We start from the raw sequence: 27,980 nt of genomic DNA, 5'->3' as shown, positions 1-27,980 counted from the left end.
GCAGGAAATTAATGGTCAGATCATCACCGACTCAGGTATTTCTCCAGATAACACAATTGTTAAGGAGCTAAGAGAAAGGGGGAGTCTGAAAACTCAAGAATGTGAAACTCAGCATGAAGATGATTCGCGTGCTTCGCAAAAGCCAAAAAGAAATATTGTCAAGTATGGCCATAACAGAGATGAAAATTTTGAAGAAAGAAGAAGTGTCGAAAAAGTATTGCTAAGATCTTCACCAAGGCACACCCAAAAGCTTCGTCTAAGTTCTTCCACGACAAGTTCGGGATAGGTTCCAAAAAATTACTTTAAGGGGGAGTGTGAAAAAATAAAGTTAATTTTTTGGAAGAACAAAAATATCATATATATATATATATATATATATATATATATATATATATATATATATATATATATATATATATATAATATCTTTGATATATATTGTATTTAAGAATTGTCTAGAAATTCTAGACACTTAGATATTTATAGTTGAGGATAGAATTATCTAGAATAGTCTAGTATAGGATCTTGAATAATTATCCTAAAGAAAAATATAGATATTCTAGAGTAGTGGAGATAAAGATGATTAGATTTTTCTTATAGATTTATCTAGAATAATATCTAGAAGCATGCCTAGACAAGTATAAATAGGGGTGACCTTAGTCATTTGTAACCAAGCCAAGCCAACCCAATTGTAAGCTAATGCTTCCAATATAAGCCAATTCAAGTAAATTTTTTCTTTCCATAGCTTCCTCTTCTTTAGTTGAATCTTCCGATCTTATTTTAACGATCTTGGGCTAGCAGAAGGTCTCTTCGATTTACTTTTTCTTCTGTTATATTTCTCTGCTCTACACAGAGCAATTATATTTGTCCATCTCACTGTCCATTTATCAACTTTGTCCTAGGCTTCATAGGCTTGAGGAATGAAGCCTGAAATTTAACCATACTTCTCAAAACCTCTATCAAACTGGACTTATATCAATTCCATTAGGCTCGAGAATCCGTAAGCAATGCGCCTACTGCCTCCGTGGTACTCATGCACCCACTAAATGGTTCCTTTCTAAGAATTAAATTAGAATTGAAGATCGTCCCAGCATCATTGCCAACATCATAGTCTAAGTGAACCTGAACTGCAAACTTGGACAAAAATGATAAGCTTGCACCATCATCTCTCGAGCATGCTTCCAAGTTCCATCAAAAGCAATCAAGACATAATTACTCGTCGCTACAGTATGTTTAGAGGATTTCCAATGGTTGATATCCTGAGAGGGTGATGTATCAGTGCCTGGAAGAGCCACGATTGCATATTTTTTTCAATTAGTTTAATAAGCAGAGGAAAAAAAAATCTGATAGAAATAAAGGTAATGAAGAATATTGTTTCTCTTGGAGTGCATCCTGCAGGTGTATGTGTGTGCATGCGTTTTTTTTTTTTTTTTTTTTTTTGGTGGGAGGGGGGTGGAAGAGGAGGGAGGGAATGAGAGTGCCACCCCAAGGGCTGGTGTATACAAAAGCGTTGGTCATTCACCAATTATTTTCATTTCACGTGATTGAATAATTATGGCATGAGGATCCAGATAAATTATTTTGTCCTAGGATGATTGTGTTTAAGCTCAAATATATGACCAAATTCAGTAACTTCTTCTTTGTTGAGTTTTTTTTTTTTTTTTTTTGGTATTATTGTCAAAAGGGAAAAGCAAAAGTCTACTGGAGCTTTAAGACAAAAGTGCAGTTGAGGCGTGAACTTCAGTGAAGAGAAGTGCAAATGAAAAGAACTTTTAAAAGCAGATACAAGCAATGGGAGAAAAATATCTGTTAATACAAAAAGAAAATTATATAGTTGAGTAGTGAATCGTCTTCCAAGTTCCAGATGTGGAAATTTTTTTCTGTTTTCTTTCTCACAATTATCAATCTGGCTCGAACACCGTAGTTATAGAAATATTCAATCTTTTTATCAGCACATAAATGACGGCCCACACAAAAATATTCGTAGAGTTCAGCTAGATATTACCAATAAACTATTCTCAAATTATCAACAGGCAGCAGCAAATTTCAACCTCGACTAGTTCCGTCAGAATCCGGAGCCTAAAGGGTATAAAAATACATGGTTTTTATCAAAAGAGAACGTCTAAAAATTATTATACCAAAAGGGGTATATCGTGGGCTGATCCAGATATACCCCAAAATTGTTTTTACAATTGTCAGACGATTGAAGCAAAAAAATAAATAAATTACATGTATAACGTGGACTGATCCACGTTATACATGTAAAAAAAAGTTCCCGTTTTCCAAACACTCACTGGGTAAGACGTTGCCTAGATTTCAATCATATTCGGTTATATTTTTAATAAAAGAAATTTATTGATTTTTTTAATTTTTAAAGCATGATTAACTCAAATAAATATTTTAACACATGCAAATAATTAAACGTCACACATTAACTGAGTAATAAATATTAAATTACATACTAACTATTAAACTGCACAAGACATGTTATATATTCTTGGAAGAGTACATAAAGAAACAACAATTGTACAAGTTAAGAAAAAACATAAAAACCAACAAGTAACAACAACTACTGATTTCTATCGGGGCAACGATTCTTGTTATGACCTGTTTGCTTGCACGTAGTACACTTTCTAGCCATGCGAGCAGGAGATATATCCATTTCATTCCTCCTTCTAGTTGTACTCCGCGCTCCTGAAGTTCGCTCGTATTCAGTGTTTGCAATTAAACTGAAGGGAGAAAGTGGCCAATATGCCTCATCACCCAACGGTGAAAAATTTTCACTGTACGTTTGCTTATAAAACCTGCAACTGTAGTACTTGCTAACATAGGTCTTTGGTTGAATTCCGCGAATATCACAAAATTTAATTGCATGTGAACATGGCATATGGTAGTTTCTCCACTTTCCACACGAACACTTTTTCCCTTCGGCAGAGACTTTATGTATATTTCCGCCCTTACCTTCGTGTGCAAATGTCAGAATCTCAAAGACCCCTTCAGTTGCATTGTATTGCTGCATGTCAGTATGCTTTAGGGACCTCTCCCAGTATTCATCAAACTTCTTTTCAACAGCGCGCGACCAAAACTTTTATCCGCAATCAACAAATCAGCAAGAGTGCTTCTCTCAACAAACCGATCAACAAGATTTTTAAACGTATAACGGACCATGGCAGTAACAGGCAATCCACAAGCTTTCTTCAATAAACCGTTGTAAGACTCAGAGACATTCGTTGTCATAGCCCCCACCTATGACCGTTGTCCTTATGCAATGTCCATTTTTCCTCCGGAAGAGCTTTTAACCACAAATACGCTGGATATGACATTGTTTTGATTTGTTCCATCCTCATTTTATACTTCTTATTCTGGTGCTCTGTAGCCTCCAACCACATTAGCTTCTCAAGGTCACTGCTGAGGAACTTTTTATTGAAGTTGCTTTTCAAATGCCAAACGCAAAACCTATGGTATGTGGATGGTGGTTGTAACCAATCATGTGTTTGGACACATTGCAAGATGCCCTGATGACGGTCAGAAATAAGTCCAATTCCTTGTCTCTCACGAACAATATGTCTCCACAACAACACAAGGAACCACGTCCAGGACTCAAAGCTCTCACGTGCAACAATAGCATATGCAAGTGGACAAATGTTATTGTTTGCATCAATTCCAATAGCAATTAGCAGTTTCATCTCATATTTACCGTACAGATGAGTACCGTCTATTGAGATGACAGGCCTGCAACTTTTGAATCCATCGATGCTTGGTTTATAAGCCCAGAACAGAAACTTGAAGATGTGTTCACCTTGCATTGTAGTTGATTGGTGCTCCCACTCAACAATGGTCCCCGGATTGAAATATTTTAAGACAGCCATGTATCGGGGCAATGTCTTGAAAAAGGTTTCAAAATCACCAAATACCATTTCAATAGCTTTCTTACGCCCCTTTTGTGCTTTTTTATAACTAGGAGTAAACAAATGCAATCCTTTTATTTTTTTCTGAACTGACTTAATACTGATGTATGGATCGACCATAATATATGGTATCAACATAGTAGCAATTAGGTGATTGTTCAAATTAGAATGATCCGTTCTGTAACCATCCGTCAGATAACTGTGGTGGAGATCCGCTTTGCCTGCCTTCCACATACCACTTGAAATTTCTCTAAAACGGATCATCCACTCACACCCCAACATATGACGCTTGCAAATAACCCTCCAAAATTTAACTTTGGACTGATCACAAATGAACTCTTTCTTTTCTTTGAGACAATATTGTCTCACTGCGCCTTTCATTTCCTGCTTGTTCTGAAATAACATACCTAATTACATAGTACAAGAAAAATTATCAACCCCTTAAAAATGGTCCAACAAATAAAAATAATATTCATTGTCACCATACTAACCTGATCTGATAAATTCAGGTTTTTTACAATCCCAAAGTGCAGATCGAATCAGACCGTCATCTCTCATGAAGGCAAAATCATCTGGGCCTTCTTCTGTGTTGTCCAAATATGGAATCGCATTAGAATGGTAGCTAACGTTACCATCACTCGGAGTGGTGAATTGCAAAACGTTAATTTGAATTGCAAATGGTTCATCGACAATCAGTTAATTCGTAACAATGGTGAATGGTGTAGTGAATGAATCACAAATTCGAGCAGCAACTGGAAACTTTACACACATTAAATATGCAAAAACGAGGTGAACCAGAATTGAATAAAAACAGATAGACATTGGCAAATAAAAACAGTAACTTGTCCATCTTTTTCCGAATTTAATAAAGTTTACATACTAATACTTCAACATGAAGTTACCCACTATACAATAAAAATTTAATTTTTACAGTGTCCCTTCCCCCCCCCCCCCCCCCCACACACCGAGTTTGCCGACGCTCTCGTTTTGATCTACGTTGGTGAACCTCCTCTTGTATCACACCTGCATCAGGTAAATGCCATAAAAAATAGAAGTTATTTTTATATGATAAATTTTCGTAGCAATTATTTGATTGTCTACGTAAAATTGGGCAGCATCTCTTCTGTAACAAGGACTTCCTCCAATACCATATATCAACACAAACAACCAAAGCAACCAAGACAAAACACCACATAACAACCAACCACAAGTCTCCAAAAACTTTGAATTAAAAACTAACCTGTGGCTCTAAAGTCTGTACATCTAGCACAGGAATGTGTGAGGATCCAACATCAAATGCCATGGGAGACTATGCAAAATAAATCATGCAGACACATAAGGTATCCATTACTTTAAACAAGATACAAGCTATTTGAGTGGTTAGAATACTCATGTCGGTAAAACTCAGTCTCCTCCCAATTGAAGAGCTCTATCCAGTGAATGCAGGTAAAGACCCCTCAGTCATCCCATAAGAGCTGCTTGTCTGACCACCAAACTGCTAGGCCATAACTGTGAGGCTAATAGGCCCAGACGATGCGAATGCCTGAAAAGGCCCCTCACCTCTGATTACCGCTGGTGATTGAACCTCGTGAGCAGACGTCGATGAGCTGGACATAAAATCTATTATTGGGTGATATGCATCATCATCTGCAGGCATCGTTGAGCTGGGCATATCTTGATCAAAACGAACCTCTTCCTCATCAACCAACTGGTGATCCAGGGGAGCTCGACCACGTCTGTTACCTAATTGGCGTCCTCTACCATGCGCCGCAGGTCTTGGTACATTAGGACGTTGATGACGAGGCACTTGCACAGTAGAAGACTCAACATACTCTGCCGGTGGTGTATAATATGGAGCGAAAATCAACATCGTCCCCAGAGAGGCAGCAACCATAGACTCTGTATTAATGTGGCTAAACATCTCTGCTATTTCCTTCACTTCATCAGACTTGGTTGGATCTTGGATAGTCTGCTGAGCCAACCTGTACTATTCTTGATGTCCTAAAGCCTAAAAAAAAATAGCAAGATTTGATAGTGGTCTAAGACACATATAAAGACATCAAACATCTAATGGAATGTAATGTACGTACCAGTGCCTCATGCCTGCCTGCCATGTGTTGGTATCCTCTATCCACTTTATGCGCAGGATTTCCTATGAAAGTGCGCGAGTGACGTTGATACCAACAAAAATACGTTGATAGTGACTCTGGGTCTTGAGTTTCATACTCGGCCAGAATTAAACTTTTTCGACGATTTCCTCACAAAAAGTCTGTTTCTGTAAAATATTGTTGATCCTCCACTTTTATAGCATACCGCTTGTCACGTTTGTAATGAAAAGGATCAATCTCAGCACATGGACCCGGAATATGTTACTTCCTACCAAACTGTCTGAGAACGCGGTCTACCATGTGCCATTCTCGATAGATACCACAAATAAGGGGAACCTTATCCATCCAAATATCTCGGCCACGCAGACACCACTCAGGGAGTCTATTGATAATGGCCTCTGAATAAGGCTGCCACACAAACTACGATAGAAAGAACATAAAATTACATGATAATAAAATAAATAAATTACACATAAGCGTAGCTATTATATCAAAACGCCATTAACAACCATAATTATGATAAAATACCTGGCCATATATTAGGTTGTCCAATACATCCCTACATATGGGTAAAACATCACGTGCCTCATTTTCGTGGGATTTACAATGAGTCCACCTTCGTGCAAGAGCCGTGTGTGGCGGAAGAGCCCTGCGTGGTGGCTGCATCGGTATAATGCGCTCCCAAGCCCAAACCTATATTAAAAAATTAAAATAAATACATAAAAACCTTATAACTATCAAATAGGACAACTAAATAAAATTATATAATTTTAAAGGTCACGTACCTGCAATAAAGAAATGAATCCACACATATCCTTGGCTTTCCTCAACGAAGCGCGGCATAAACAAGTATATAAATATGACAGTGCAGCCGCTCCCCAAGCTTGTCCACTCATTGCTCTAAGGTCATGCATGTCAAGCAAATAATCTAAATTAAGTAAGTCACCGGACTTATCCAGAAATATCGTGCTGCCACAAAACCATAGCAAGTATAACCTAACCCGCTGTTGCACATCAATTTCTAGGGTCTGATCTGTAATGTCATCTAAGCCTCTAATATATTCAATTAATTTATGTACTTTTAACCTACTAACACCATTAAAACAATCCAGACCGGGTGCCCAACCAGTAAGCTCATGGATCAATTGTTGCCATCCACCAATATCTATATATCTAGCATTAAGATTATTCAAGGGATAACCATCAACAACTAAGCCAAACATGACCTCGATATCTTGTAATGTGATGGTCGCCTCACCTGTACGCAGATGAAAGGTGTGCGTCTCAGGACGCCATCTCTCTATAAGTGCAGTGATGACTGCCCAATCCTATGATACACATCCTACCTCTATTACTCCCCTAAATTCACACAGGCCAAAGTAGTCAAGGATGCGAGGATGAAAAGGATGACGCCTCACATGCTTCCAAAATTCAGTATCCGCGCGCCGAGGAAACAGGCATCCGGTCAGTCCTCTCAAGGAACCATCCCACACAGCCTCTGATCGATGCTTCTCTTGGAGTGTTAACACATAGTACACTTCTGGCTCCGGATGTAAGCATACCCGTAGAAACTCCATACCTTATATAAAAAAATGAAGTCCAGATCAAGCTATTTGGAGTAACTCACTATTAAAAAAATATATTATTCCAATTTTAGCAAAACAAATATGCACTGGCTAGATAAATCCAACTTCCATATGCCTTATTTAGAAACCACTGATAGTGGACCACATTAATACCTATAAGGTATAGACAAAATAATTGTCTACCCACTTAGACTTAGGTCCCATATAATAAAGCATTATCATGACATTTTAAGTATATTTTTTTTTGGCCTACTGAGGCATCAATTAAGCTTCACTTTTTTGGCTATATAAATATCACATTAAAGGTACAATGAAATATATTGTATAACAATCCATAACAAAATATATTGAATAACGTGGAACTGTCCACGTTTCACAATTATACCAAACTTTCGAGCATAGGGAAGAAATTACAAGTTCTGCAATCATAAATTGCTATGGTAATGCATAAATACATCAAACAAAGCAACATTCACAAAATGGGAGGAAAAGAATTCGATCCTTTATGACACATTTCACAATTCTTTTCTCCTGTACCGAAAATGTCATCATCGGTCCATTATTGACAATATCCACAGTTCCACAATGTTTTAAGATAGTGATCTATACTTGTAAAACGTGGATTGATCCACGTTATACAATATATTTTGTATAACGTGGATCAGTCCACGTTTTACAAACATCCACAAAACTAACAAAAATAACAGCAACATAACAATCCATAGATCTTTTATAAAAGAATCCACAAAAATAACAGCAACATAACAATAAATTTTATTCAGATATTTTATATAACAATTCACAAAAATAACAGAAACATAACAATAAATTTCTTCAAAAGTGCTACTAAACAAATCGGACCTTTTATATAACAATGCTTCTAACAATCATATTTTAAGTTCAAATTAAAATAACACAAATAACACAAACGTATTAAAATAACACAAATAAAAAATAACAATTAAGATATATAAGACAAACAGGTCTACATCTACTATAAATATACAATATTATATGAGTTAGAAAAAATACCTTAATTTAAATAGCAATAATAGATAAAGATGAAGAAGTTGCTCCAAAAATTATACTGTATCGCAAGATTTAAAAAAAATAGAGGAGAAGGAAAAGGAAAAGGAAAAGGAGAAGGAGATGGAGGTTTTGCAAAATATTTGCAATGGAGGAGAATGGAAGAGAATGGAAGAGAACGAAAGAGAATGGAATGAAGCGGCGGAAGAAATATTTTAGGGCAGAACGGAACAGTCCAAGTTAACAAATAGCATGTATAACGTGGACTGATCCACGTTATACAATAAATTGTATAACGTGGATCAGTCCACGTTATACATGTAAAAAAAATTGTTTTTGCTTCAATCGTCTGACAATTGTAAAAAAAAATTGGGGTATATCGTGGATCAGCCCACACTGCTCAATTTGAACCCGTTACATTCCAAGATTTTAATTTATCTTTTAAAACAAATTAATCCCAATGCATGTACTACACCAACAGAAATATTTTTTTTTTTTTAAAATAGATTCTTTTGCTGAAGTAGTTCATGGATTTAAGTCACATATGGTAACTACCCAAGCTACTTATACAAATAGTTCATACCACGAAAGAGATAAATAGATCTGCTGGTAAAACCGCCATTACTTCATCAAGCCCGTGAATACGAGCAATGCCATCGCCTACTTGAAGTACGGAGAAATTGCAGCCTTCCAAATAAGAATTGGCAATCCATGGGTATACCATAAAGTTGCAAAGGCTGTATTACTCATAGGCAGTGGCTTGGTTAAGGAAACTCACCGGTCGATGAGAAAGTGGACCTAGTTTCGAGATCCGGAAAGCTGTGAATACAGTTAGTGAAGCTAGACCGAGAAGTAGGGTATCCCTGGAAAAGAGGTGCGCCTGGTGAAAATGGCTTTATTTTTTCACGATATACCAATCAGAATAAAGTGTCCTACCTACGTACATGATGACTCGCAGAGTATGCAATATCTTAAGTACAAAAGGTAAGACCTAAAAAGATAAATAAGCTTAGCACAACACAGGATAGAAACCTAATACTAAAAGGAGAAAATTCATCACTGAACAATCATAAGTATAGCTCTGGTTAGTATATTCTCTAGAAGAAATACGGGGTTTTGCTTCTGGCGACAATGGTACGGTAAAGCTTATCTAATTTTATTTATTTTCGAATTTTTTCTCGAATAAATCATAAATATTCTAGGATATTATTAAGAATCTCATCAAAACCTTACAACAGCTTGCCAAACAGAGGCTAAGAGAAAAAAGAACAAAAGTACGACTGAATAATATCTACGATTGGATTAAAAAAAAGCACAGGCCTTGGGCAATTTGTCGAAGAGAAAACTACTCAAATAAAGGGTCGAATTAAGATAGATACCGATCAAACTAAAGGTATTAAGCATAGTACTTTTTGTTTTAGGGTTGCGAAGAGAATTATCATGGAGACAATCAAGAACATCTGTCCTAATTTATATGATTCAAGCTCATGAACTTTGACGAACATTTTAAGATTTGTACTTTTTCACAAAATTGATATGAGAAAAGTTGTCACTATAATACTTTTCCTGTAGTTTCGAATATATAAATATTAATATTAAAATATTAAATTAATTTCATCTAATTTAGCTTCAAAGATTAGCCAAATTAACTCTTGAAAAGTGAAAACTATCACATAAATTGGAACGAGAGAGTACTAAATATAGACTCATTCTTTTTGAACATGGCAAAAAGGAAAATAAAATAATTTAATTGGGACTGTCACACCCCAATTCCGCTAGGGTGTGATGGGCACCCGACCCCGTATCCGAAGCGGATCGAACCCACAGATTCTTATTTCACACATAATTTCTTCAGACTCTGAAAATCAGATAAAAGAAAAATACATATTAAACTTTCGAAATCCATCTTTTATCGTTCTCAATTTTAAACAAAATCCGTAATTATATAAAATTTATTAGATAATACAAAATGACATATCGGCTGATGGAGCCGCTTACAGATTGATAACCGATACCCACGACTCTGTCTGCAAAGTCTCTAACATAAATCCAGAAATCATAACATACAAACTCAGACTCGGCAACACTCCGGGAGCAAATGGAGCCTACCAACCCCGCTGGAACATCTTCTGTAATAACTTCAACTCATCTAGGTGTACCTGCGCGGCATGAAACGCAACCCCCGAAGAAGAGGGGTCAGTACGAAAAATGTACTGAGTATGTAAAGCATAAAGTACAATAAACAGAATCATAATCAGGTCCAGAAATCCAGAAATATAACAGATGAAAACATATCGAAATCGGAGGTACCGAAGTATAACAGACAGTATCATGATCGGGATCGGGAGTACAGACGTACAACAGAGGGAATCATAATCAGAGTCAGAAGTACAGAAAGTAAGTACAATAATCGGAATATCAAAGTTCTTACTCATAAAACAGAGATAATGAATGTCAGAACATATGCCATATCCGGTCCCCATTATGGGACTCGGTGAACAGACGTGGTGGCCACCCCGACACTGGCGCCACAACACATCATACTCTGGATTAGGAAATAGCTCCGTAACATATCATATCATATCAGAGTGTGCACATATCATAGCATATCAGATGGCCATATCATATCATATCATAGCATATCAGAATAAGCGTACATGGCACAGCATACTCCACAACCCATGTACACATATACCTGCCCCCTCACACCGAGACATGGCGAACAATGCAGTGGAATACGTGTGATAACATATCCTGGCCCGGGCTCAGTGAAGGAAACATTGAGGCATCCACAAATGGAGTAGTGAGAAACTAATGCATCATAAAATATTTGCAAAGACTCGACAGAATAATCCGAATGACAGGTCATTTAGGAAAGAAATCAGACGGTAGTCATAGCACGTACCTTTCGGATGTCGCGGGGGATTATATCAAAATAAGCTTTCTGAAATCATTTTCATGTTTCAAAATGCATTATGGAACTCAACAAAATAATTCAACAAACGTCATATAGTAGTTAGAAGAGTAGCCAAGAGTTTCCTTTGAATTCTACTTTAAAACAAGTTAAACGGAACAAATCAGAAAAATCCAGGAATAGTGGGCCCACCTCGGGTCAAACGAGATGGCGTACATAATTTACGTATGTTACACTTCATAACGTCACTTGTTAGAGTTTTAAGATAGTCGGGTTCTATTTGTGCAAATTCTAGATGTTACACCCCATTTTAACCCGAGAGTTGAAGCGGAGTACAACATATTGGAGATTCCTATATTGTTTGTTTTAAGGAGTCGCCACCTAATTGATGTTTTACGGTGAATTAGGACACCTAGATGTTAACTAAGGTAAAGTTAAAACTAAACCTCCGTTAATAGTCTGCTTAACCAGTGTGATTCTAGGTAAGGATTCTATATTATCCTAAAGGGAAGGGGTTAGGCACCCTTTAGAATCCGTTAACTACGGTTATCCGGCCAAACTTAGGTTAATTAATTAAGATTTAAAATTTAAGAAAATAGCCTTAAAAAAAAGAAAAAAAAAAGATAACTTATAATTAACAAATTTTAAAATACTATTATATGAATGATGCACCCTATATGGTGAAAATAAGTACTAAATCTTCAAAGCGGTAATTCTAAATGATAAAATCTACCCGTTCTAATCCTACGTGAATCATAAGTGACACACATACTTTCAAAACATAGACAAATCCAACATTCAGATAAATTAGCAATCACAAAAAAAAAAACAAAGGGTGAAATAAGATGAATAATGAGGAAAGGGGAGAAAAAAAACGATAAGGATGTCATAGACAGCCTCAAGCGATTAGAGATTTCACTTGTTTCTCACCGAGTGTTGTGATTAAAGAGTATGGGACGCATCGAATCCATGCATGGGTATAGAAATAGCATCGAGTCTCATTTCGAGACTACATTGTGAGAGAGTCCTGAATTAAGACTCCATTTGCTCCGACGTGTACATGTAAAGAAGGGGAAATAAAGATTAGGACACATAAGGCTGTAGTTTGACTAACAAATCCGAATACCATTTAACCACATAAAAAGCATACTTCAAATTAAAAGGGTCACTTTAGGTTAATACAAGAGACACACTAAGGCAGACTACGCTTGAATCAATGCAATGACTAAACCAACTAAGCTAGAAATATCATACAAGAAGCATGGTTTAACTATATAAATCAATTCAACTAACACAGAAGCATATTTAACTAAACAAAATCCCAGCCAACTATAGTTTTGAAACGACCAAACGACAGCTAATGCTTAATGTTGACACAAGGAAAGATTATCTAATTCAAGTTGTTATTACAAAGAGGAAAACTATTGACAAGTTGAAATAAAGAGGTTTCAAAACTGGACATTAGGGAACAAAGAGGAAATACACTCAAGAAACATACATCTCCAAGTAACTTCTAATATCAAACAAGACCCATGGCCTTACTAATGACAGGTTAAATCATACTAACTTCATTTTAAACAAGTCGCAGGACCAAGCAAATAGAACAGTAATGGCTTAAATCACTACGTTAGCAGGAAAAAACTAGGCATGTGACAGTCTGATTAGGCTAACTAATCCTAGAAAAGAAAGCTAATGTACACAAACATGATTACAGGTTACCTAAATCAACGCTAACACATGACTAACCCGAGGACATACAGGCAAACAAAAATGAATTTAAAGCACCCGGTTAATCCCAACTTGCATATAAAGCTGCAATAATCCCAAAACTGAATTAAACAGAACTAAAACATGCTTAATACAACTAAAATAACTACGAACAACAAAAACCGAAATACAACTAAGCAAAACAGATCACAAAACAGTTTCAAACATTATAACAAAATACTAAAAAAAACAATTTAAGGGAAGGAAATTTACCTTCTTCGGGTGCAGCGAAATGGGTGCGGGGCCTTCGATCTACGCTAAAACACTTCAAATCTCCGAGTTTGCGTAGATTTGGATGCGAAACAATGACAAGGAAAAAATGCGAAAAATAAAAAAATGGCTCGACACTTTGAATATTAAGAAAGCAGTGGGCTAATATTTTAGGGGAAAACAGAGGCGATTGGAAACTCAATATTTTCAAGGGATTTCGCCAACGGAAAAGCTACTGTTTTGTAAGGGATTTTGCGATTCCAGCGCCTGTTCTTGTCGGGGGTTTCACCAATCCAAAAAAAAACCCCTCTTCTATGGATGATGGAACGAATATTTATGGGTTGATTGGGGTTTGAGTTTGAGAGGAGCGGGGACAAAGGGAAGTGGAGGACAGGCGAAGTGGGGGACAACGGGGAACATGGCGTAGTGGGGTACGATGAGGGAGAGAAAAGGGAGAGAAGAGAGATGAAGAGGGGGAGGGGGCGGCGGCTTGCAGGAGAAAACAATGAAGGAAACCCTAATGGGTTTCCTTTGTTAAGTGGAAGGGGCGGGTCGGGTAGGTTTAGGCGGGTATGGGTTGGTTGATTTTATTTAAATGAATGGTGGGCTAGATTGGTCCGAAAATGTTTATGGGATTGGGTTTGGGTTAGATGGATTAAAAATATGGGCTGAATGAAAGAAATAACCCGGCTTCTAAATTTAAATAAAAGACCTATTTAAATAATTTAAAATATTGCTCCATATGAAATATGCAATTATTAGTGCTCAGATAAATAAAAAAAATGGCGTTGCAATAGCCGTGCAATAATATTTAGAAAACCCACAGTAAATAAAATTATTATTTAATTATGCAAAGATAAATGCGATGCGTGTGCGTAAGCTGGTAAAATGCCAAAATGATAAAAATTGTGAATAATAATAATAATAATGACGGCTAGTAACTGTAATAGAATAACGAAACGACGACATTGATAAGAGGCTAATAATTATAGTAAAATATAAATATATTTTTTAATTTCTCAAAAATATCAGAAGTATAAATAGGTATTTCGGAGGAGAGGCGGGACAAAATTGGGTGTCAACACTAGATGTTTAGGCAATTTTTCCAACTATTCATAACATATTCAATTCAATTCTACTGAATCAAAAAGGGGCAAATTTAGGTGCGGATTTCTAAGAGTAGAGTCGTCCACAAGGCTCGTATCAAAGCCTGTCATACCTAGGACATGCCAAGAGAAGAATAGGTAAACCTTTACATACCTTATTCGCTCCTTACGCCTCTCCAAATTCAAATCCCGTTTTGTCCAAAATCTACATTTGGTCACATTTACCAAATATAAATCATAAGGTTTAAAAGTTCAATCTTAACCAATACTTGTCTACAGAAATTTGGGCAGCATCTCCCTTATACATATAGCATCCCCGAGAATTTAACTCGGCCAAAATAATTCAACAACAACACCAACAATCATTACAAAACACAATATAGCATAACTAGTCTTCTTTTCAACATAATGCAATAGCTTTCATTCCAACTTCACATTTTCAATTCAATACCAACATTCTCATATTCATTTACTAATCAAGATCACTCCAATATAATTCGAAACATTTCATATCATTTTAAAAAATATTCACAAAATACACAAAATATACAAATTTTCCACCAAACCATAATCCATCCAAAACTTCTAATCTTCAACATACATATTCATAGCATATTTTCACCTTCCAATTTCATCAACCATAATCATAATTCACATCTTAACAACTTCATTTCCATAATATCACAAAATCATTCTAAAGTGACATAATCTTCTACATTCCAATTCAATACCTACTTAAACCATTTAACCTTCATTTACATTATAAGAATCACTCCCCAGACCCCACGTTGTGGGATTTCACTGGGTTGTTGTTGTTGTTGTGTTGTTACATTATAAGAATCACAACAACATAACTAACATATTAAACAAAATTAGTTCATTTCCATTTTTCTCCTCCAAACCACACGGCCACATTCCATATTTCCAACTTCCACCAAATTCATTCAACTTTCATTTTCAATATAAATTTCACCATAACCACAACTAGAATACAACATAAAATTCAACTCATATTATATATACAACAATATACATACACGGCTACTCCCTTACATACATACCCACTTTACAAACTTCCATATTTCCATAATTTCTACTCATTTCTACATACTACAACATAAACAAACCGTCATAACATAAGAAAAAGGAATTGATTCTTACCTTTTTTTTACAATCTTCCTCACTTGATCAAGTTGTCAACTTGAAGAAACAAGTGCTCTTTCTTCCAAAACAACTACACCAAGTTGTAAAGGGCCCTTGAATTAGTGGAAATATCACAAGAAAATAATTTTTGGAGAAAGATTTCAAAGGGGCAAAAATTCAAGAGCTTGGCCGTATGGCCCTTTTATTTTGCTCTTCTTTATTCTTGTTCTTGCTTTTTAATTTTTCTTGAATGTTCTATGAGTTTATGACTCATATATGACCCTTATATTAATTAGCACATGGAAATTAATAAGCACATGGAAATTATTCGTTTGGAGGGCTTCCACTTTGATTTGACCCAAGGGCCCTTCATGAGTTGTGTTTAACTTTACATATGTGATTCATATAACTTGTCACATGTTCCAAAAAAAATCCTGACATGTGGGCCCCACCTCTGCTTACAAATAATCCGACGTTAAAAAATACGGGATATAACAGGGACGAAGGGTAGTTCATACCAGGAAAGAGATAAATAGTTGTTTTGGTGAAATTAGGGTTACGAACAGTATCATCATGTAGCGAATCAAGAACATCTGAAACACCGTAACGTAATCCCCGACCAACAATAACATCACAATTCCCGAGACACGTGGATAACACATAATTGATTTTCTGGATTTTGTTAGTTCTCTGAAGTTGGCTATTATGGATACAACTAACAAACTATGCCCATGCGATGCACGGAGCCCAACTTGATTTAATTTAGTTACTCATTTTAGTTAGTCTTTATGGTTTGTATATTTTGCAAAGGATTGTGCGATTCTCCTGAGTCTCCATATTTTGTTTCTTTTCCTCTTAATTTCTCAATTGTTGTTAAAATTTATCTTATTTTGATTATGTTCTTTTTTTTAATTATTATTTTATAAATTTAGTAAGCAAACAATTCATATACCCCACATGTCAAGTTTATAATCACAAGATTCAATGAATAAACAAATAAATTTGTAAAATAAACTCCCCAAAATTAATAGCAAAACTCCAATTTAAATTTTAAAAAAACTCCAATTTAAACAGAAAAAATTAAAAGAAATATCAAATTCAGGGTACCAATTATATGATCCACCAAGCAACCCAGAGAAAAATCAGATCGAGCGAGTGAAGATTAGAGAAGTAGAAGAAAGGTTGAGAGACCACCAGAATAGTGAAGAAGAAAGACATTTCTCACTTAGTTAGTTTTTATGGTTTATATATTTTGCAAATGATACCGCGATTCTCCTTAGTGAGTCTCCATATTTTGCTTCTTTTCCTCTTATTTTCCCTCTTAATTTCTCAATTATTATTAAAATTTATTTTATTTTGGTTGTGTCTGCCTCTTTTTATATTAACAATTCAAATATTCTAATTTAGTGTACAACTCAGGCAGTTTTTTGTACAATTTGTCAATGTTGTGTTGGTCCTCTTTTGCCACTTATATATAAATAGAAATAACAAAACGACGACATTTTAAGTCAAATATGCATTCAATTTGAGACGCTAATAAAGCACTAATATCCATGATGAATTGCAATCTGCAAGGAAATAAACTTTTCCGGAGGTACTTTAACACAAATAAGTTCCTTTTCCGTTTAGCTTTAGTAAGATTGATTCAACCTTTCAAGTCAAGTGCAGAGCAAATTTGAGTTGTCATTATTCTCTAAAAAATTAGAGAGTGAAACATTCAATCGGAAAATAACTAAAGTAGTTGACTAAAGTATATAATTTTCTGTTGTAATATTATTATATTTAAATCTAATAAAATTCCTTATAATTTGTATGCAATTTATTATGCGTTGCAGTTATTCTGCAAAAACTTAGTTGAAAGAAAATTTCAGTGGTCGTTTGATACGCGGACAAAATTATTTCGGTATTATAATTTTAGGATTATAATCTTAGGATTAATGTATCCCATTTAAAAGGTGGGATAAAATAATCCCAAGCTTAATGGAATAAGGTGGGGTATCCATCTTTAATTATGGGCTTCATTTTATACTTTTTTCGGTAGAAGGTATAAGTTTATCATGAAATAATTTTATACCTTCTGTCAAATATGATACAAAATTAATCCCAAAGTGAGTGATAAAAACAAAAAAGTAGACTAATGCATAGTAGAAAGTACAAATTGAATTATTAATTTACCCCTGCCTAACATCATATTTTCATGTTCGTCCTCTCCAACTCCCACTTCTAAAATAGTACTAGACATCCTAGGCCTGCACTTTAAATTATAGTGCATTTATGTGTATGTAATTGTCTTTGAATAGTGATTATATATATATTTATTATGTTCAAAACACGATCAATATTAATGTCTGCTACGAATACAAAATTGTCAAATTTATTAATATTTTTTAAAAGAGAAGACTTGTTTAAAAGAAACTATTTTCCTCTCTTTGAAATAAAACAATAGCAATATTTAAGCATCAGTTGATATTTTCAATTTTAATTCGATTAATTTAAAGGTGTAAAATACTTATTATTTTTTCTCAAATTTTGATTTGGATAATTCTAATTATTAAATTAATTTTACATGTTTAAAAAGAGATAAAAATAGAAATTTATTTTCTATTTAAATGGTGAAATACTATTTTTTAATTTTTGGTAAATATTCTCGGTTTAGCTCATTTTACTTGTCATGTTGTCTTTTGCATGGTTTTTTAAGAAAACGTCGATTAGAATTATAATTTGACTAATTTATTTTATTAATTATTTGATCTCTATTTGATTTTTTATGACATTAATCTCTTTTCACATTATTCTATCTTATATTAAATTTAAATATTTTAAGTATATTTATTTTAGTGAACATAATAAATAAATGACATGGCGGAAAAGCAAATACAACAGTTTAATATTTAGATTAGATCTCAGGCTAATATATAAAAAAAAACTGCATGGTTTGACTGCTTAACTTTTTGAAGAAAAGTAGTTTCATTTGCTCCCACTAACGGATTGATACGCACGTGGCAATGAATCCGTCATTATTGACTTAATGAGATACTTTGAAAATTAGTGTCTACTACGAATACAAAGTCCTTTTTTTTACATTTTTTTTTGTAATATGGGATTCACTTTTGCTCTTTTGATATTACTTGATTTTGTTAATATGGGGTCCATTTTTTATATTGCTTGGTGTTGTTTAGTATGACTCACCCTTTTGGACATTATTAGTTTGCACTATTTTTATGCATAATATATATATATATATATATATATATAATACTATATTCAAAATACGATTAATATAACATTTTAATTTTTGCTCCGTATCTAAAACTTTAGTATATTAGTATTTGCTACGAATACAAAGTCTGCACGTTATTTTTTTGACATTTTTTGTTTTTTAATATGGGATTCACTTTTTTTTATATTGCTTGATTTTATTAGTATAGGGTCCACTTTTTTCCCCCGTGAGTTTGGAGATAGTGGGTTCCATTTTTTTTAATGTTCAAAACACGATTAATATAATATTGTAGTTTGTGCTCCGTATATAAAATTTTATTATATTAGTGTTTGCTACAAATACAAAATTTGCACCTTTTTTTACATTGTCTATTTTTTAATATGGGATTCACTTTTTTTATATTGCTTGATTTTGTTAATATGAGGTCCACTTTTTTTTGCCCTTGAATTTGGAGATGGTGAGTTGAACTTTTTTTACCTTTTTTTTTTTAATATTGGTTAGTTTGTGTTTAATATGTGGGCTCACAACTAATATTGCAGTTTATGTTCCATATCTAAAACTTTATTATATTAGTGTTTGCTACGAATACAAAATCTGCACTTTTTTTTTACATTATTTTTTTTTATATTGGTTGGTTTGTGTTTAATATGGAACCCAATTTTTTTTTTTTTAAAATAATAGTTGATTTGTGTTTAATAATATGTGGGTCCATAATTTTTTTTTGGGGGTCTACAAACGGGGTTAATTTGTATTTAATATCTGGGCTCACAACTAATATTGTAGTTTATGTTCCATATCTAAAACTTTATTATATTAGTGTTTGCTACGAATACAAAATCTGCACTTTTTTTTTTACATTATTTATTTTTTTAATATTGGTTGGTTTGTGTTTAATATGAGACCCAATTTGTTTTTTTAAATAATAGTTGATTTGTGTTTAATAATATGTGGGCTCACAATTTTTTTTTTGGGGTCTATAAACGGACGACCAAAAAGTGCACCAAAGTGGTGCTTCTATATAGTAGTAAAGTTAAAGTTAGAGAACACGATATTGATAGCTCTTGGGTTGTTCCATACAATCCATTTTTATTCAAGAAATACAGTTCTCATATCAATGTTGAAATATGTTCTGGCATTAAGGCTGTCAAATATATTTACAAATATATTTGTAAAGGACATGACAAAATTGCATTTTGCGTACATAATAATGATACAAATGTAAAAATAGATGAAATCAAAGAATACCAATCTGCTAGATGAGTCTCCCCACCAGAGGTTGCATGGCGTTTGTTTGATTTTCTCATAAGTGAAATGACTCCAAGTGTTATCCAACTTCAATTGCATCTTGATGGACAACAATTTGTTTCTTTCAAAAATAACCAACGTGTGGAACAAATAATAAACAATCCAACGATAAAGAAAGCAATGTTAGCTGAATTTTTCTAATGAATAGAACTGATAAAGATGCAATGAATCCCAATTTACTATATAAAGAGTTCCCACAGTATTTTGTTTGGTCACCAACATACAGAATGTGGTCACGACGACAACAACGTATTGCTATTGGACGTATTGTCACATGTCATCCAACCGAAGGAGAAAGATATTATCTTAGGTTACTTCTAATGAACATAAGAGGACCTAAGTCATACGAAGATCTTCATACAGTGAATGGTAGATGTTACAATACATTTAGGGAAGCTGCAGAAAAAAGAGGCTTATTACATTCAGATAACAATCTAATTGAATGCATGTCCGAAGCTGTAACCTTTCAAATGCCTTATAGTTTAAGACGCTTATTTGCAACATTGTTAGTTTATTGTAATCCTACTAATCCAAAGGAACTTTGGGAAAGTTTTAAGACTCTATGTCTGAAGACTTCAAAGCAATTCCAAATATAGGGAAAAAATGTCACGACCCGACTAGGGCCGCGACGGGTACCCGGGGTGAATCATCGAGCACCGCTCATTTCCTCACTCGTCATAACCATTTTACATTTCTTTATCATTCATAATCTTATAATCATAACACAACTATTTTTCATTTGACAACACAAATGATTTTATATACATGTGCCCCTTAGGCCATCAAAATAACATAGTAATCTTGTGAAACCATCTAACCCACACTGCGCGTCTACGAGCCTCTACTGATATATTATACATATAGACGGAACAAGACTCCGTCGTGTGTGAAATACATATATGAACCAAAAGAATAAACATAAGCACCTCCGAACAATGGAGTGCTCTCAATAAGCTGACAGTTACTAAGAATCTGGATCAAGCTCACCTCCCTGTCTACCTGTGGGCATGAACACAGCGTCCGAAGAAAACGGACGTCAGTATGAATATTGTACTGAGTATGAGAGGCATAAGAAATAACAATATATCAATGAAATAGGAAGGCATCAATGAAATAAGGAGGCATCAAGAAAGAACAATATGTACTGGCTGTCAAATATAAATGAAATAATGCATGCAGACTTACTCATAATCATTATCATGTCATGTATGTATACATATATAAGTTGCCCGTCCATAAAGGTACGGTGTGATAATGTATAAGTTGCCCGTCCATGTAGGAACGATGTGATAATCATAGCTTGCGTCCAGGCCTCCCGCGTCCGGGGTATAAGCTGCCCACTATATTGGTGTACACATCTACGTGCCTGCCCAGCCGACTATAGCGCGGCGTGGTATGAGAAAATACATACATACATACATACATACATACATACATACATACATACATATATATATATATATATATATATATATATATATAACAACAACAACAACAACAACAACCCAGTGAAATCCCACATCGATATATATATATATATATATATATATATATATATATATATATATATATAAAGCATGCACAAGAGCCCAATCAAAAGCCATAACTATATCGGAGTGACGTAAGGTCGGTGGCTTCCGATGTCATCATGGAACATTCATTGACATCCTGCCTCACCTTAAAGGAATTAGCATATAAGGTGAGTGTAAGCAATAAATAACATCATTAACATCATAAGATCATCACAACATGAGTATTGGGATTTTTATACTTTACTCATTACCTTGTGTGGCTAATTATGGACATAGACTCATATTTTCCGAAACTTAAGGGAACTCATGGATAAAAAGAGAGTCATGCTATAAGATTCATGTCATAGAAAGTCTCACATACCTTGAACTCTATCTAATGTCCAACGTCTACTTCTCGAGTTCGCAGGTCTAAAATTAAGATAACATAGGCCACAGTTAGATTATCCACATCACTTACTAATCATCCAAGTACGAATGAAACTTAACAAAATTCGGACAGCATTTTCCCTGTAAACTTAACAATCCTCGAAATTCCAACTTAGCCAAACATCAATAAAAATACCAACAACAACAATACCAACAATTTCATATCAAAATAGAATTAAATCCATTCTTAAATTACTCCCAAAATAGCCCAATATACATTCGGATGCCAATGCTTGTATACACTTCTTTATTTTCGTATATCCATAATATAACAACAACAACTACAGCCAATCCCCCGATATTCCAGCCAATAAAACAGTCCATAACGACCATAAAACAGTCCCCAACACATCATCGCAAAACAACCACAAATATTATATCAAATAGCTCCAAAATATAGTCACAAAATAGCCACGAAAATTACATAAAACAGCCCCAAAATATTATCACAAAACAGCCCGGTATACGTTTTGTATACAACATCTTTATACATTTTATTCTCCCAAATTCAAGAACAACAACTTATCAACAACATCAACAACAATATCAAAAATTATTATACATCATAACTCAGCTAATTCCAGCCATTTAATCGACCTAAAACAGCCCCTTAATCCATAAATCCCAACAAAACAATAAACGAGTTTATAATGCTATTTTCTCTGTTCTAATCCGTTAAAACTCTAAATAAACTTGTTAACAATGAAAAATGGACCTTAATTTTACCTTAAGTATGAATCAACCACTTCCACCCGCTCCTTCTTGGCTGATTTTTAGCTCAAATTGAAGGCAACGCGATGTACAACACTTTTTTCTTCATGAGCTTCGCGATTCGGGGCTTAGATTGTGGTCAAAATTTGGTTTCTCTCTCTATATCTGAAAATTATGGAAATGTTTGTCTGAAAAATGAAAGATAAAGCTGAAAATTTTCATTAAATATCATGGGTAATGGGCCTGACCCGAGTTGGAATCGGGTTGGGCCGAATTCACTGTTCAACTCGACCTTTCTACCTTAAAATATTCATATCTCCTTATCCCGATGTCACATGCAGACCCACGACCTATGGTTGGAAAGATATTTCAATTATATACAATTTTCATTCTGGGAGGTTTCCCAAATTCCCAAATTCTGATAGGGTTATGACCTCCCGAATTCAAATCACCTGAAAACGTATCTTAAAAATATTGTTTTGGAGGGCTTTCACTTTGATTTGGCTCAAGGGTCCTTCTTGAGTTGTGTTTAACTTCACATATATTATTCATATAACTTGTCATACGTCCTAAAAAAAATCTCGACATATGGACCCCACCTCAACTTATGAATAATCCAACGTATAAAAATACGGGATATAACAAAAAAGATATTCAGTGTTTAGTCTTAAATCATATCAATGAAATTCTACTTTCTATGGGACGTAACATAAACGAATTCAAATTAATCTCTACAAATATTACATCTTCTAGAACAACCAATGAAGCAAAAGATGTTCATTTTGAAAGAAATATAATAGTGACTGAAGAAGATATGCTACTACAAAGGAAACTAAATATTGAACAGAAAAGTGCATATGACATAATTCTTGATAGGGTCTATTCTAATAAATGGGGGAGTTTTTCATTGATTGTCCAGGTGGAACTGGAAAAACTTTCCTATACAGAGCTTTGTTGGCTGGCATAAGAACAAAAGGGGTTTATAGCATTAGCACTGCAAGTTCTGGTGTCGCAGCTTCAATTCTTCCCGGGGGACGAACAAATCATCCACGTTTCAAAATTCCTATTGACATTGATGAGAATTTTACATGCAACATTAGTAAACAAAGTTCATTAGCAGATTTGATTCGAGATTCAAAGTTAATTGTTTGGTATGAAGTATCAATGGCAAAAAAGAGAACGATTAAAGCTTTTGATGAACTCTTAAAAGATCTCACGAGTACAAATATACTCTTTGGTGGGAAAGTAGTAGTTTTTAGAGGAGACTTTAGACAAACACTTCCAGTTATTCGTAGTGGAAAAAAAGAAGACTTTATCGACGAAGGCTTATTATACTCTCATAATTGGAATCATTTGGAAAAATTATGTTTATCTGAAAACATGCCTGCAAAAAAAGATCTAGCATTTTCTGAATATTTAATGAGAATTGGAAATGGACAAGAAAAAACTAATAACGGCAACAGAATTGAAATTCCACAAAATTTTATCATTCCTTTTACTAATGAAATAGAATCCTTGAATTTTTTATTTAATGTTACTTATCCTGATTTACACACATTCTTTTCTAACCCGTCTTCTATAACTTCCCGCGTTATTTTGACTACGAAAAATGACTTTGTTGATGAAATAAATGACATGCTTATTCATCGATTTCCAAATGATGCTAAAGTGTATACAACTATTGATGAAACTATGGAACCAAATGATCAATGTCAATTTGAAGATTTTTTGCATACCTTACAACCTGCTAACTTACCACCGTATAGATTAACTTTGAAAAAAAATTGTCCATTTATATTATTGAGAAACTTAAATCCTTCTAAAGGTCTATGTAATGGTACACGATTAATATGTCATGATTTTAAGACACATGTCATCAGTGCAACTATTGCAGTGGTGATTTAAAAAATAAACATGTATTCATCCCAAAGATACCGTTACTAGCATCGCAAGATGAGAAGTTACCAGTGTCACACCCCATTTTAACCGGGTTAGAGCGGATTTAGGGAGTATGACGTATTGGGGATTCCTATTTATTTTGTTTTAAGGAGTCGCCACCCAATTATTTTAACGATGAATTAGGACACCTAAATGTTAACTAAGGTAAAGTTAAAATTAAACCTCAATTAATAGTCTGCTTAACCAGTGTGATTCTAGGTAAGGGCTCTATATTAACCTAAAGGGAAGGGGTTAGGCATCCTTTAGAATCCGTTAACTTACGGTTATCCAATCAACTTAGGTTAATTAATTAAATTAAATGCGTATATAATATTTGAGAAAATAATTTTGTAAATTATTACTAAGGTTTAAAAGGATAAAAATATAGCAACGCTATTTAAAATAATGCTTATAGATATTACTAAGGTTTTAAATGAGAAATACTAACTAGAATAAGACGAATAGAAAATATGATAATTTATATAGAAAGGGAAATTTCAAACGTCGTTTAGCAAAGAGGGTTTGAAATGCTAAGTAACACTTAAAGGTATGTTGATATGATTTTAAATGCTAATACTATTTTAAAACAAAACTTGTAGAAAATAACTTGCATATGAGTAATAGTTTTAATAGAAGATTTCGCAAAATTTGAACTTTGAATAAGATAGTGTGATATAAATATGACTATGTAGAAAGATCTAGACTACTCTTTAAATGGAGAGCAGAAAGAAGTGAGTTTTCTTTTAATTATATTTTATTGACTATGTTTAATTAAATGCATGATTGATTCAAACTTGGAGGGTTATCTATAGATTATACTTATAATTGCGTACTAGTGGCGTTTTGAAACATTTTATGATAGAATGTGATTCCTTTTATTTAAAATATATAGTCATGTCATTTTGCAAATTGATTATTTCAAATAAATAAAGCATGAAAAGGAGAGAATAATTTATGAAATTAATTGTTAGTTTTCTTTTAAGTTAACTACCTATAACTAAGACTAATCCACTAAACTTGCTAAGGTTCACCTAAATTAAGAAAATAAAATCAAAATATAAAGTTAGTCACATAATACAAATCAATGATAATGAAATAAGAAAGTGCAAATTAAATGGACCCAGTCCTAAACGGGCTGTTGGATCTCTCTGTTGTTGGGCTTCGACCCAACAGTCTTTTTTTTATTGCTATGGACTGGACTGCTGCTGCTGCTGTTCCTGTGTAGTGGGCTTCGGCCCAGAATTTTGTTTTCTATTTTTTGTTGGGGGTTGGATGGACAGAGAAGATTTCGTTGGGCTTTTAGCCCAACACCGAATATGGAAGAAGAATGAGTCTCTCGGACTCATATACGGTGATCATGCAAAAAAATGAGAGGAAAAGGATTAGTACCTAAACAATAAATAAGACTAAACATATATATAATATAAATTCAGAACAGATCAGTGGATTACGTATATACCGCGTATATTTGCATAATTCAGGTACAACACAATTTAATTTACAAGTAGAACAACACTTAGATATGGCAGAATCCAAAACTGTATAGCATTTGTGCATTTAAGCATGAACAGGATTGATATGAGCAAATAGAATACGAAAGTGTTTTGTATCATAAGGACGGGAAAACAACAGGTATACCACTGATACTGGAAAGCAACTGGAAAGCATGGTATACGCAGGTATATCACTGGTATACCACTGATACTGGAAAAACAATTGGAAAGCATGGTATACGCAGGTATATCATTGGTATACCACTAATACTGGAAAGCAACATAAGTAAACTTAGCAGATAGGTTCAGTATCAACGAGGAATACAATATGATCCTAAGTTCATCATAAGGCATATAAATGCTGCAAGGATTGACCTCTGTATATATGGCACATGAATGGGAGCAGATTTGTTACACCTCGAAAAATTTTCAGTTAGTATGCAAGAGAAGGAACTAGTGATGAATATGATTGCATGATGTCCATGAGCAAGAAATGACGTCTGACGACCTTAGGCGAGATTTTGAAAGTATCCAATGGGAGACGAGGAAGTTGGCTAAGTTAAGATGAGACAAAGGTGGGCAATGCATGTGCATGGACGAGGGTGATTAAAATTAGAATTCTAAGAAATATGGGAAGTTGCAGAAAATCATTTGGCTCAGTGGTCGTATAGCACAATACGGCCCGTAAAGTGATTTACGGACCGTATTGTGCAATCGTCCTCCAGCTTGTCAAAAATCTGAACTTTCTGTAAATTGTGAAAATGGTTAAAAACGACTTGGAGGACGGCCCGTAAAATGATTTACGGACCGTAAACCAGGTCGTAAACTGCCATGTTCCTCATCCAAAACTTTCTGTCTTTGAAATGCTTAAATACGACTTGGAGGACGGCCCGTAAACTGGTTTACGGACCGTAAACCTCGAACGTAAACTGCAATATTCTTCAGCCAACTTCTCTATTTTGGATATGCTTAAATACGGCCAGGAGGATGGCTCGTGAACCAGTTTACGGCTCGTAAACTGTGGTTTACGACCACTGTTCATCCCGACAATTTTTCATTTAAGACCAGATTTTGAGTCATTAAATGGGACCAAAGCTTCATTTTATTTCATTTTTCATCTACCCAACCTTCAAGAACACTCTAGAAGCTCTCCAAATATTCATCCACAAAATTCAAGAGGTCAAAGGGGAACCAAGATCATCAACATCTAATTCATGAAAGCAAGTGCATGAGACTCTATTGGAAGTCATCTTCTTCAAGGAATCCCAAGAAGGTGGAACTAGGGTTTTGGCTAGTGGGAGAATTTTAACTCAAGGCTTATTCAACCATTAACTAAGGTAAGTTTCATGACTTTGGTATGTTGTTTAAGGGGTTGGAAGACTAAGATGCGTGAGATATAGAATAACATGGAAAATGGGTTTTGAAAGAAAGTGTCGTGTCACAATTGAGTGGTAGTTGGATGGAAATCATGAAAGTTGATATAATATGATTATGAATACATTATAAATGATGTCTAGACTATGAAATAAGTGTAATGTGTGGAAAATGTGAAGATTAGCAAAAACCATAAAATGTGAGAAAATTGGA

General features: G+C 34.4%; 1 protein-coding gene and 1 pseudogene across 1 annotated transcript; one reads left to right on the top strand and one right to left on the bottom strand.

Moving 5' to 3' along the window:
• Positions 1-393: 393 nt before the first annotated feature.
• Positions 394-20,332, bottom strand: LOC132608361 (tRNA-uridine aminocarboxypropyltransferase A-like; annotated as a pseudogene).
• Positions 20,333-23,853: 3,521 nt separating this feature from the next.
• LOC132608360 (uncharacterized) lies at positions 23,854-24,867 on the top strand. The gene has a single exon (XM_060322392.1). It carries the CDS (start codon positions 23,854-23,856, stop codon positions 24,865-24,867), a length of 1,014 nt encoding a protein of 337 aa, XP_060178375.1.
• Positions 24,868-27,980: the final 3,113 nt, after the last annotated feature.

The sequence above is a fragment of the Lycium barbarum genome, chromosome 8 (genome assembly GCF_019175385.1).
Source record: "Lycium barbarum isolate Lr01 chromosome 8, ASM1917538v2, whole genome shotgun sequence".
In the NCBI taxonomy this organism is placed as follows: Eukaryota; Viridiplantae; Streptophyta; class Magnoliopsida; order Solanales; family Solanaceae; genus Lycium; species Lycium barbarum.
Note: the sequence above shows the minus strand (reverse complement) of the source record. Positions and strands in the feature narration are given on the sequence as shown.